The 13,107-nt window shown below is 37.0% G+C and overlaps 2 protein-coding genes across 3 annotated transcripts; both read left to right on the forward strand.

The window, feature by feature from the left end:
- Positions 1–41: 41 nt before the first annotated feature.
- LOC106116805 (translation initiation factor IF-2) lies at positions 42–10,650 on the forward strand. Of its 2 annotated transcripts, none has more exons than XM_013310828.1 (3): positions 42–131; positions 9,243–9,399; positions 9,503–10,650. In XM_013310828.1, the coding sequence occupies exons 2-3, from the start codon at positions 9,243–9,245 to the stop codon at positions 9,760–9,762; spliced, it is 417 nt and encodes a 138-aa protein (XP_013166282.1). In that variant the 5' UTR covers positions 42–131; the 3' UTR covers positions 9,763–10,650. The 2 variants fall into 2 exon arrangements, with proteins under 2 accessions (XP_013166282.1, XP_013166283.1); XM_013310829.1 differs by lacking the exon at positions 42–131 and adding an exon at positions 707–960.
- A 505-nt stretch (positions 10,651–11,155) lies between these two features.
- On the forward strand, positions 11,156–12,943 carry LOC106116634 (uncharacterized). The gene is made up of 6 exons (XM_013310525.1): positions 11,156–11,311; positions 11,713–11,855; positions 11,947–12,081; positions 12,153–12,272; positions 12,360–12,642; positions 12,782–12,943. The coding sequence occupies exons 2-6, from the start codon at positions 11,755–11,757 to the stop codon at positions 12,926–12,928; spliced, it is 786 nt and encodes a 261-aa protein (XP_013165979.1). The 5' UTR covers positions 11,156–11,311; positions 11,713–11,754; the 3' UTR covers positions 12,929–12,943.
- Positions 12,944–13,107: the final 164 nt, after the last annotated feature.

Raw genomic sequence — 13,107 nt, forward strand, 5'->3', positions numbered from 1 at the left:
CTGGTAGTTTTCTAACTTTTTGTTATAGTAACATTGATGCTGCCAGTCAAATATCTCTTTGTCTCTTTTACACATTCATTCATTTTCATTCCAATTCCATATTGTGTTGAAAAGAGGCCGACAATTTTGTGGTGAGTTCTTAGTTTAATTTTTTTGTAAATTTAAGTAAAAGTTTCCTAATGTTAACGAATTTTGCGCAAATAATAAAACTTCTGTAGAAAATTACAGTTGAAAAGTAATCAAATGAAATAAAATGCATAAAAAAGATAATTGCCGGCCGGGACCGTACGTTGCGAGCCGTTACTTTTCAAGATTCTGAGGTCATTGCGCTCTGGAATCCTTCAACTTTTAAATTTATAGGTATATGGAATTATTGCGTATTTGGATATATGCTGACCCTATAGAAATTTTTCTGGGTTTTTCCTAAATTAAACAAAGACAATCGTAACTTTGCCGCATGATTGACCGTCTGACGCACGATACATCACATTTTACAGTTACAATAAACCGCAAATAATTGTCAATTTTTGCATTGTTTCTTCAATTTGTTGTATTTCAACGCTAAAGATAGGAAATGGGAAGCTCAGAACATTGTGTGTTTTATATTTTTCATCAGACACATTGTGCGTCTATAAATAAAATTGGGCTGTAGTCACATTTGGCTTAATTTTTGAAATAGGAATTCAACCAATTGAAATAAAAAAGGAAAAAAAAATGTGTTGGAATTACTTCAGCCGATGACTTACGACTTAATTGTCAGTGAATTTGTGTAAAATTTTATCTACAAATTATTGAAGTAAATGTGTGAAGTGTTGTTTTTAAACCAACAAATCCTTCCCTGTTAATATTTATTACAAAGTGTATAAATCATCATCATGAAATGTTGAATGAGTAACTTGGGAATTTTAAAAACTCCATTTTGTTAAGTAAAATAAGGGATTACTGTATTCTTTGTTTCAGGTTTGTAGTCTTTGATATGATTTATCTGTATTTTATGGTACATAATTTGTAGATATCTGGTTTGTGGTTTTAAACATATTTGGTTTTTGTTAGATACCAAAACCATCTGCTTCCAATGTTGAGATGTAGGTCATTGTTTGGCTATGATAATACCAAAATAAATCTTGTATTAATTTATCCTTAATTTAATTGCCCATAAAACTTGTTTCAAATTATTCGAAGCAATAAAACCCACACAGTGCGCCAAATTTGCAAAATGTAATTGCGTATTCATTGTTCTGGGCCAAGCTGGAATATGTACCGTTACCTTGTTTGAATAATTACAATCTGTTTATAGAGGCAATAGATTTTTTTTGTCTACTCCTTAAAATCTCATTGCTTTTGAATTAGGTATAATTAAATCTCTCCTTTCTGTATGACTCCATATGTTTCTCAGACTGGCGTTACATATACAGTTCACTTGGGTTGCATATGTCCATGGGTGTTGATCACCTTTTTCCCACCGCCTTGCCCTAATTTCTTATCAATCTATATATTAGAACTATAATCTAGTTAAGATCACCTATCTTTGTGTTGCTGGATGTTTAAAAGATAATAATGTAATGGCTAAACAGATCTTAATGAAATTAGGCACATATGTAGAACACAGAATACTTATTATGTTTTTTTTTAAAGCTGCTTATGAACTAATATACAGGTCTGCTTGTTGAAAGCCACTTTAGTGATATAAATATCTATTACACAAGACATAGCATCTATGGGGTGGCCATTTTAACTAGGGTACTTGAGTTTTTAAGCATTATTGTAGGCCTCTACACTTGACTTCTAAAAGAGGAAACTTGTTAAGATATTTGTTTCCTTTTATGTTTAGACATAAATAGCTTTGTGGTTTCCACTTATTTGTTTAATACATATAAATCTTTAGTTAGACTGCTGTAATGACTATTTTACTAAATAAAATTACAAGAAATGAGTTGCTCTTCGTCTTGGTTATATTTACTAATCACCTTGTATGGAAAATAAATGTTTAAGGATCTATTGTTAATAGAAGGTATGGAGAATGTACTGGTAATTATATAAGGCATACATATAATTAAAAAAAAAACAAATTAGCAACTAATCCATGAAATAATCTCACTAAATTAAAAAGTCCTTACTTACAACCAACTCTCCTAATTTGGTTAGATTATTATTTCTTCTATTTCCCAAGCAACACCAGGGCGGTTTGCTAGTATTTAGAATGACAAATTGATTCATCTCAACATATAAATAAATCCTGTTATTGTGTGACTAACTGATGTTATTGTTGTAGTTATTTTTTTCTCATTATGTAGAGGTCACTGGCCGTTAATATAAATGTTGGTTGACGTTGCGATTTACAGTTAACTGTTTTGCGTTAATTGTAAACTTTGGTTTGAACGACCTATTGCCCACGACTCCGTTCTCGCAGAGTTTAAAAAGCTTAATAAGTAAACTTTTACATCTTTAGCTTTGTCTGCCCACTTTTGGACTATTTTCCAATCCCTTCCATGGACAACTACCGCAATAATAAAATTAGATAAGAGTTGGGGTCAAGTACATCTTGTAATCTAACGGTCAGGCTATAGAAGTTTCTAGCAAATGAAATGCTCAATATTCAAGTTTGGTGAAATATTTGGCGAACGACTTGTATGACTAGCAACATAGGTATGTACGAACGTTTGTAAACTTATACGGCTGGCGAAACGAGAAAGGATCTCGATTTACAGCCTACGCACTAAACTTACGTAAGTTATAGCGGTAGGTAGCGATTCTGTTACCTTATAGCGAGTAGCTCAAACCTGGCTATAATATCTTCTTATAAATACAGATGTTTGGATGTATAGATAGATGAATGTTTCTTAGTAGGTATCTCCAGTACGTCTGCATGTATCGCTGATTGGCATAGATGTAGAACATAATCTGGAAGAACACATAAGCTACTAATTTTTTTTAATATCGCGCGTACGAAGTCGCTGGCGACAGTTATGTCTGTACGAATCCATTTAAAAACAAAATAAAAAACTTCTAGGACAAGGATGGCGAACCTTTATGTGTCAATGTGCCATTTTTTGTAATGAGTCGTTAAATGAGGTCGTAGAAGTGCCATTAAATAATGTTGACCTTGTGATTATTGGGGACATTTCGTAGTTTAATCCTCTCTAACATACGCATTTTGTGATTAGTAATGTGCCTAAAATATTGCCATTGGTTTGCCTTTTCTATGATATTGTGTTGGCACCACCTTGTTTTTCTTCGAATTAAAAAGTTACGACCGTTTAATGACGCATTTTTACATGAATTCGTAAAACACTGAATCGATTTATCAGGCCCCTATGTATTGCAGGAGTGTCTGATTGCATTTTTAATCAAATGGCTTCGTTAACGAAGCGCATGGTAATACCGTTATGAAAAAGTCAATGATCTTTTTTTGGCAAATGATATGGCCCTTTTAGATTACCTATACTTAAAGTAAAAAATCACTTGTACTAAGCAATATTCTTGTTATCAATGAATCATAAAATATGTCTATTTAGTTTTAAAGTATAAACTGAACTTGGGAAGTTTATTTCCGGCCAGTAGTATCATCATTTGCCGTACAAAGCCCTGAGTGATCACACATGGCCACTTGGCCGATAGCGCGTCGTTGTGCCTTGTTAATATCATTCCAGTGACCATATACAGTATTGTAGTGCCTGTTTCCGCTTTGTACTCTAGATTCTCGTATGCCCTAGACTTAGGATTTCCGGACCTTGATTGATGCCGAGGTTGTTGTGATATAAATTGCCAATCAAAAGAGTTTTTATATCAGTTGATTTTATTTGATTTGTTATCTGTGAATGAAATGTTTCTTTTAATATTTTAATGGTTTTCATATTATGCTTCTTATATCTTCGTACCAAATAAAACGCGCCAGTGGAATTTCCGACAGACAGTTAATTTATATTAGTTTAATTCCTCACCATCGCTACTAACCGTAACCGTCAGCGCCAAAATGACGAAAATCAAATTTGCACAAAATACTACGGTTTATAGCCTGTCCATATATAGACAGTAAATTATACTTATTATGTACTATGTTTTGGAAATTCAATAGCAATTATTACTGTTATCAAATGTTTTGTCATCTCCCACGCTTTAGACCGGATGCGTTTCTCACAATTTCTCTTATCGACCCTTAAACAGAATTGTTATTGTCTTGATTTATCAGTAAACTGTCTTTTCTGCCAGATCGCGTGGATGTGGGAATATTATTTTAGTCCATCTCACTACTTATACAAAGATTTGTCAAAATTAACTGATAATAACGTTCTTACAAACATTGAATTTTGAACATTCTCACTGTTCAAACTGGTGTCAACAAACTTGTAATATGATATTTAAAAAAACATGTGAAATCAATTAAAAAGGTATACAATTTGTAAATTGTCTATTCCAGTAAGTGGTATAACAAAGAACTAATCAACTTTGAAATGTCTAGACGGGATTGTTTTGCGGTTTGGTACCGGAAACTCGTTATTCTTTGAGTCACGGCCCACGTCCAGCTCACTGCCGCCATTACTCAGTAAAACATGTCTATATTATTTAGATAACGTTATCAATCTCGATATAAGTCTTAGTCTGATTGTTCTTTAGTGATTCAATACTCACGTCATAATGAGATTATTCATAAGGCATACAAGCCCCTTCATTCTAGTATTGCATTATAAAATGGTCACATTCATGAAGCTAAATTACAATATTGTCTTGTTAGAAAGAGACATATTCGTTTACATTGGCGTCTTAGTCTCTTGGTATCTTTATTTTAGTTTCATGTATCTTGTTGATAATATATAGTAGTGCCTTAACGGTGTTCCCCGAAGAAGTATTTGGAAGAATTCCAGCTGTGAAGTTACTCTAAGCAATTTCTAAATTGGCTACCCCTACTGTTTTGTTTTGTTTAGTAGATTTATTTCTTGGAAAATAAATGAAAAGCAAGTGACAACACTTATTTTATCTGTGGTATAAGAATTCATTCTCTTAGTGTTTTTTTGAAGTTCCGTACATCGAAAGGAAAAAACGGAATCCGTACAGGCTCACTTTTGTTGTCCGTCCGGTCCGTCTGTTTTTTTCGGGAACTCCTGTAGGTATCAAGCTAGAGTTTAAGTAAATTACGAAGAGCATTGAACTTAGTTTTGTCGGATGCCATGCCAATACATCTTGTATTAACAATATAGCAATTGCTAACATACCGGTTTCACCCCTTGTTCAATCAGCCCTTACAAAATAATAGCAAGGACAAATTGTGGTTTTTCCAACCTGCAAATTGTACGTGGTCGCCAGCCCTTATATAATGATAGGCCTTGTCCCGAGGGAAATATTAATAACTATGCTAATAAACGATGGGAAATCGAAAACTTTTAGAATTCTTAATGACCACACAACAACCCCTTCCAACAATATTAAAATATTGCATCAATTTGATGCAAAAGTTTTACAACCAATTAAGCTCCTATTTGTGCTGTACAGCAAATGTTTGTTTTTAATGTAATTTTTACTCCATAAATAATGTCATCTTGTAACCTGGAAGCCAGGTTCAACCTTGTCATGTTGGCACAATCCCAATAGTAGTTACTTATGCTGGAGCAAAGCTAATGTACTTTTCTGTCGTTATAATTTGTAACTGTCGCAAGATGGCACATTATTTCCGGTCACGGTTATATTCTTCCATTTAAAACCAATGTTATCATTTTTAATTAAGACTGTGAGAACAAGTTCACGGGAAATATCACTCAACGACAGTTATTAAAACCGTGAATAAAAGCGGTTTGTGATTACACAAAAGTTCTTGATACTTGTGAATTTTAAAATGGGATAAAGTATTGACACATGTTAACTCAAGGTCAGTTAACATTCCTAGATCCTACAAAAACCAATAACGTAGTTGTATGTATACGCTCTACTTCTTATTAGAGATATCAATGACTAGCAAGTTGCCCACGGCTTTGTTCGTGCGAAATAGCTTGCCGACCTTGAAAGATTTTTTAAAGTGTTTTAGTAGCTTCAAACAATCACATTTTTCCTCTTTATAACATTAGTATAACTTTCGTTTATTGAAGTCGTATGGTTGTAGTAAAATTATCAATATTTTATATATTTCCTTGTATTCTTCCTTAGTATAAAGCGTGTTCCACTTTTAACATTTATTGATTCCATATAAATCTATACTTTGATTCGATATAAATACAATATGATGAAGCATGTCTATTGTTATCATAATTTTGGTGACATACAATCGATGTGGCGTCAAAGGCAGTGTCGCCAGTTGCTATTGTTTCTATAGACTTGTCATTCAACTATGTCCGACGTATCCTGCTATATCTTACTCATATAAATGCGAATGTATGGATGGATGATTTTTTGAAGGTTTCCTCAGAACTGCTGCATGGATATCGCTGAAATTTGTCATAGATGTAGAACATACTCTGGAAGAATATATAGGCTACTGGTTTTTTTTAATTCGGCGCTGACGGAGTATCGGGCGACAGCTAGTGTGACAAACTTATACAGAGTAAAGTAATTACTAATAATATGCCTAATAACAAAATTTCTAATGAAACGGAACGCGAAATACAATCGCGTTAAAATTTTACGTAGAAATCCATATGTTAGATTAATAGTAAGCCATACAAAAATCACGTGCCCCTCCCCGTGTGGTCACCGTACAGCAACGGTCAATGCTCTTGTCGTAGTGAAATCGATGTTTTTGCACATTGTCGGCTTAGGCTTCATATCCATAGGTGCGCTATCGTTTGCATTTTACTCAGAAACGAACTGTTTTAGAACAAAAAAAAACGGTACAAAATACGCAACAAAGGGAACGCTTTGTCATAGTTAAATTTAAATGTTGGACTCAATCTAATCTTTTTAATCGTTTAATAGGTAAAGAAGAATTACTATGAGTAATATTTTGACAAGAAATCTTATATTATAAACGCGAAAGTTTGTATGTTTGTTATGACTTGTATGTATGTTATGATAACGGTTAAGGATAAGGCGGGGTAGATGTACATGTACATAGTCTAGAAGAAAACATAGGCTACTTACTGAATTTATAATTGCGCAGTAGACGGAGTCGCGGATAACACCTAGTAAAGGTTATAAAAGGAATATTCTTTGCTTAGGTAAAACAATAACGTTTTGTTATACAGTAACTTAGATATAATGAGTTGAATGATCTCGTCCCTGATTGTAATGTTATGTAGATATTATGACGTCTTTCATATTCATATTGGCGCGACGATGTTTATATAATAAATGCCGATACATCTCTAATATTACTTGTTTTATATAGTAGTCACAATACATAATATAGTGTACTTGAGATTCATCTTTTATTGAATTAGTGACAAATTGCAAAAATATTTACAATACGACTAGTGTGTAAAGTAAATGATACTGCCATTGTACAAGTGAATATGATGCGAAAATGTCTTAATAAATTTCTTGTTATCTTTACTAGCAAGTATTTCTGTGCCCGTACATCTTAATTTATCAAACCATTCTGACTATTGTTTTGAAGTAAAACTTGGCAACATATGTAATCAATTTATTTGATTCTTAACAGTACAGTTTGGTTGAAACTTTTGTTATAACAAAAGATAATTGACCCAGTTAGCTATCTCGATCGTATCGTACATGAATGACGATTAGGACCCCCTAACTACCTACTGGGGGTGTTTGTGGGGGAAAGCATGACCCCCTATGAGGTTAGATATGGATATCGAACCTACATTAATATTCTAGTCATGGCCATCCAATTTTTATTACAGCCTTATGCTTGTAGAAAAAAATGGCTAACGTACTGTGAAACAATTTTTTTTCCACATTTCCTACTGTTCTTGTTACTCTTTTTTTTTTATAAAAAGTCGAAGTGGTTTCTGAAAATTCTGCCATCAAAAAATATTGAGTTTTCAATTCATTATAAGATTATTAAGGCGGCAGCCATATCTATTTTGCTTATGTTTTTCAGGATTAGAAATTAGAAAAGGGGGAGGAGGTCAGGGGAATAATGAATGGGGGGTTTTTATTACCTAGCAGCACTAATGCCTGTTCTGTTTGTTTATTGGTTGTGTGGGCATAAAATTAGTAAGGCATTTGTGATCACTTATTAATGATTCTGGTTGTAATGTCATCATTTCAATGTCAATTGTCAGTGATAGCTCAGTGGTTGGATGTCTGACTTGTCTAAAAGTCTTGAGATTGTAATCCCAGGAGTAATTACTTAATCGAATTTATTACTAGAATTTTCTTGATGCCGCCTGAGCCTATTGCATCTTGGCGTAATTTAATTTAATAATGTAGTTAGTATCATTTGTTGTTGTTTTTTTAAATATGGTCTCCTTTGTGAAGTTGGTTATAAAAAGTACTATTTGTCTTTTGTTAACATACAATAAGAAGTAATTTTTCAAACTATCAACTAACGTTATTTTTCTATCCTTTTATTTGTTAGTAATTAATAATATTTTTTTATTATAAATTAACTGTAAAATACCAAGACATTTAGTTGATTTAGATTTAATACTATACGTGTGTTGGAGAAGAGTCATTGAACTGTTTGCGTGCAAATTTTGATTAATCGTTTATTGTTATTATTAGCGTTAACTTTTAACTAATCACAACTCGGCAATGCCTGTCTAGATCAAATCGTGATGAGTCTAGGTTCCGGGTTCAATAGTACTTTACTATTCTAATCTATTGCCAGAGTAACTGTACTTTGCTAGATATTAATTTAATGATATTTATGCGTACAACGCCGGGCGCAACATATATAGTATTTATAATATGTCGGGCAACGAACTGCAACAAGCTTATATATTGTCATTAGATAAGATAAGATGTGTTGTAATTGACTTTTCAAATCGTTGATATCAAACGACACGATTCGCTAATGTCATGCGAAATAACATTTCCGTACCTATAATCATTTTACTACACTAAAAATGTTTATTTTTTTGAATCGTAAACGTTTATTTTGAAACTACACATGTTTATTTGATTTAGATTTATTAACAGGAATTGTAATGAGTCACAGACGAAAGTAAACATTGGAATAACATTCGATGAGTGTACGGCACGTTTACGATGAAGTAAAAAAGCGTATATAATTAACTGTTTATTCTCAACAGTTTCTATAATATCTATATTTTCTCTTTTAAGGAACCACAATACCGTCAGGTTACAGATTCTAAATGTATTTAATATATTTTTAACAAATGTTCCAGATGAAAATGACTTCCACTCCGTTCAGCGTTGGCCTGTCTGATGACACGCGAGTGTCGAGCCGCGTGCTGCGCCCCCCCGGCGGCGGACACACCGACATCTTCGGCTCCGAGCCCGAGCCTCTGCGCGTCGGACGTCGTCCTGGACCTAACGCTACAGGTATATACTAATAGGAATATCAAGAATTTACACTGACACAGAGAAACCTAACCACTATTGTAAAGGAACGAAGTGGATAGTTAAAATGCGTATGTTGTATCAGTTCCAGCTCCGCCAAAAGTAGAGGCGGCAGCGGAGCCGGCCGCCGCCGCCAGCGCGCCCAGCCAGAACGGCAACTGCGCGCCGCCCGAGACGCCCGCCGTCACCCCCACGGAGACCCCCGCGCCCGTCGCGCCCGCAGCGCCCACCGCGCCCGTCGCCGAGCCCGCCAAGGCCGACGCCCCCCGACCGGCGGCTGCGAACCCGGAGCCCCCGCGGCGCGTGCGCGTGCCCCCCGGCGGGTTCTCCTCGGGGCTGTGGTAAGTGCGCGCCTCGCGTCTAGATACAACATCGCTGGGACCAGGTGTGTACATTAGTTAGGGTATTTTCAGTGTTGGAAGCTGCGAGCTGTCGACTTCTCTCTGCTCGATACTTTGTCCGCTCTACGTCACGATAGGCACGTTGGTTATATTGAAGGATTCAAGTTAAGTTTGATGTTTGTCAGGGAAGGGGCGAGGATGGGGAGCGATGTTGTAAGCGTTTATGTTCTCATTTTGTGTTAGTGTCGCGGAGGAACTCTGATGTTCGAAGGATAAGTTTCGCCGGTCCCAGGCCACTTTTCTCAGCGTGATTTTGCTTTAGCCCAGTATAGAGTTGGTTATTTTATTCCTCGCAAAGGCAATTCGTTTTAAATATTTACTCTCGATGTCTTTAAGTACTTTTTATCGCATACTATATAGGTTTTATTTTAATACCGATCGTTGGTCACTGCTTGTGTGGAATGGCGAAGCGAGCCAAAACTCTAGACTTATTAGGTTTACTGTCACATTTTTAATAATTATAATTAAGGCCAAAAAAATTGGTATTCTATGTGTGATATTTGATGTCGTCTTCGCGTAGTGCATTTATCAAATATCGTACAAATTTGACTAAGATTGAATATTGTTATGAACAAAGATTTGACGTGTGTTTGACGCATCGATAACACTTGAACTGTTTTAGCACTAAATTGTTAAGTGAATCCTGCACTTTGTGAGCTTTGTGTCGGCCCGGGGGTGCCTCTGAACTTGGATGTACTTAAATGTAATTGTCGCAAAGTGTTAGCTGTTGTGTTGATTTGATAAATGTTTTTGTATAACTTGGCCGGCAAATTACGCGATGTATATTATTAATAATATTTTTATATGAACTACAATAAAATACATTCAATTTTATTCCTGTGTTTCATTTTACTAACCACTCCCTCCCTCCCTCCCTTAAGTATCGATGTAGAAAAATATTAAGCAATTTTCTCTTACTAAATTAACTATTAGTAAATCTTCTATATTTGTGGTAGTGAATTGTGAAGAAAATGCAAGAAATTCTCAGGATGTTATGTGACTACGAAAACTTACCAAAATGTGTCTCATAAAACCTCAATCAATGAAACAGTTCAGTGATTTGTAGTATTCTCTGATGGTAGGGGGCCTAAACCTTGCCCTTCAAAAGGCTGGTAAGTTTTTTGATGAAGTATTTAGGGCAAATTGAATACTGTCGTAATTATTATTATATTTCAATCCGCATTCTTCCTTTTTACAAAAACTGAGATAGCAACAGCATTCTTATTCAAGTGTCAAAAATGGCGAAAATCAAATAGGTTCAAAACACGACGTTTTATATCCTGTCGCTGTTGACTGGCCAATCACAACTGTGTAATAAAAAAGTAAATAATTCTGTCTTTGGCGGTCAAAAGGTTAATGTCACTGCCCTGTTTTGACTTTCCAATGTCATCGACAATGAAGAAAATTCCGCTAAAATGAAAATAAAAATGCAGTCGACTTGGACATCAAATTACATCAACCGTTTGTTAACTCAACCATTGCTTTAAAAACCGGTGAGTTAATTTTATTATTAAATTCTGAAATAAATACCCAAAACTTGAAACTTCAGTCGTTTTTAACTCTTATGGGTAACCATGAGTACCAACCATCTTATGGGTGCGTAGGCACAACATAACATACTGAGCGAGATGAATCTATACTGCAGTGCAGCTTTACACTTAATTTCTATAATCAGAGAGAGGTTCTCAATTTTTTTTTGTAGATCCCATCGAAAATTTTACTTTGTTATGGTGAACCCCCCTTGCTTGCACTTGTACTTGCTGCAACATTGCTCTCTAAATGTGAATCCTCAACTTTTGTGGGTCTAGTTGGACCCGTTATACGTGGCCCATAGCAGGTTAGCATGTGAGAATCACTGGTGTAAAGTAAATAACGCAGTCATCATGATAAATAGATAGTGTGATCACCAACGGGTCAGAGGCATAGCCGGCGCGAGATGGAGGGCGGGCGGCAGTCGCGGCTGTTGGGCCGGCTGCTGGGCCGACTGCGCGGAGACCACCACCGCCTGGACCATAACTACTCACTCACCTCCACTGCGTGAGTTGTACCACGAGAGATAAGATTAAACGAGTAGAATTTGTCCAGTGATGCATAACATCCAGTAACATCGTTTAATCCAATAAACTAGATGTAGCACGGACAGCGCGGGTTTCGCGAGCGCAAACGAGGAGGAGGAGGTGGAGGCGTCACCTCTGAGCCCCGTCGCCACCTCCTCCTGTGGGCCCGCGGACGAGGAGCAGTTCGCCGCAAACATCGACCTCAGGTCGGTTGCTCAGAGTCAGTCTTGATGACATAAGATGAAGTATACGTGGAGTGACGTGTAGCTTGTGCTAGGTATGGTGGACAATACTTAACCCCGGAGCAGCTGCCCGAATTCTGCAACCAGCTCCATCACCTGGTGGATGTCATCAGGAACATACAGTCATACGCGAAAGTGACGGGGGAATACCCAAGGTATGTGACGTGACATTTGAATACGGTGCAAATATTTGGTAACTTGTGGGGGTATTGGTTTATGAGTGTGTGGTGGTGCGTGCACAGCGAGCTGGAGAAGCGGCTGGAGCAGGAGGCGCGCGAGGTGGCGGCGCTAGCGTGCGAGGCGCGGCAAGCACGCGAGGTGGTGGCGCGCACGCGCACGCAGCGCCGCGCACTGCACGCGCTCAAGAAGCAGCTGACCACACACCTCGCCACGCTGCGCCACACCGAGATCCGCGAGCTGGAGGGCGCCGTCAGAGTCTCCGACCGCAAGCTGTACAAGAGCTGGGAGGCGCTCAAGGACTCCACGGATCCTGCCGCTTTCGAGCCATTACTAGAAGAAATCAAGGTACTACTAAAATTAGAAAAAGAATTATTTCCCTCAGGCCTCAGGCCAAAGTTCGAAATTATATACATTTTATTAATTTGTTAATCTTTGCTTGTATCATTTTAGTTTATAAAATAATATCAGTGGTTGTTGTCTGCAGAGCAAGCAGACCGCGCTGGAGTGCCTCGTGCGTCTGATCAACAACCGGCGCGCCAGCATCTCCCGCGCCGCGCTCGCCCCGCACCCCCTGCCGCACCCCCTGCCCGCACCCCCGCGCGATGACGATGGTAACGTCATTGTACCATAGACATCTTCCTGACATACACTTCATAATACCAGAGACAAACATCTAGTAGACCGCAACAAAAGTACAAGGCGATGAAATAAACTAATGCTCTTTTGATAATTACTTGGTATTTCCAATCTTAATTCAAACAAATATAAGAAACATGTACGTGTAGATGTATGGCTGTAGAAAAAGCGAGA

The sequence above is a fragment of the Papilio xuthus genome, unplaced genomic scaffold, assembly GCF_000836235.2.
Source record: "Papilio xuthus unplaced genomic scaffold, Pxut_1.1 DF827714.1, whole genome shotgun sequence".
In the NCBI taxonomy this organism is placed as follows: Eukaryota; Metazoa; Arthropoda; class Insecta; order Lepidoptera; family Papilionidae; genus Papilio; species Papilio xuthus.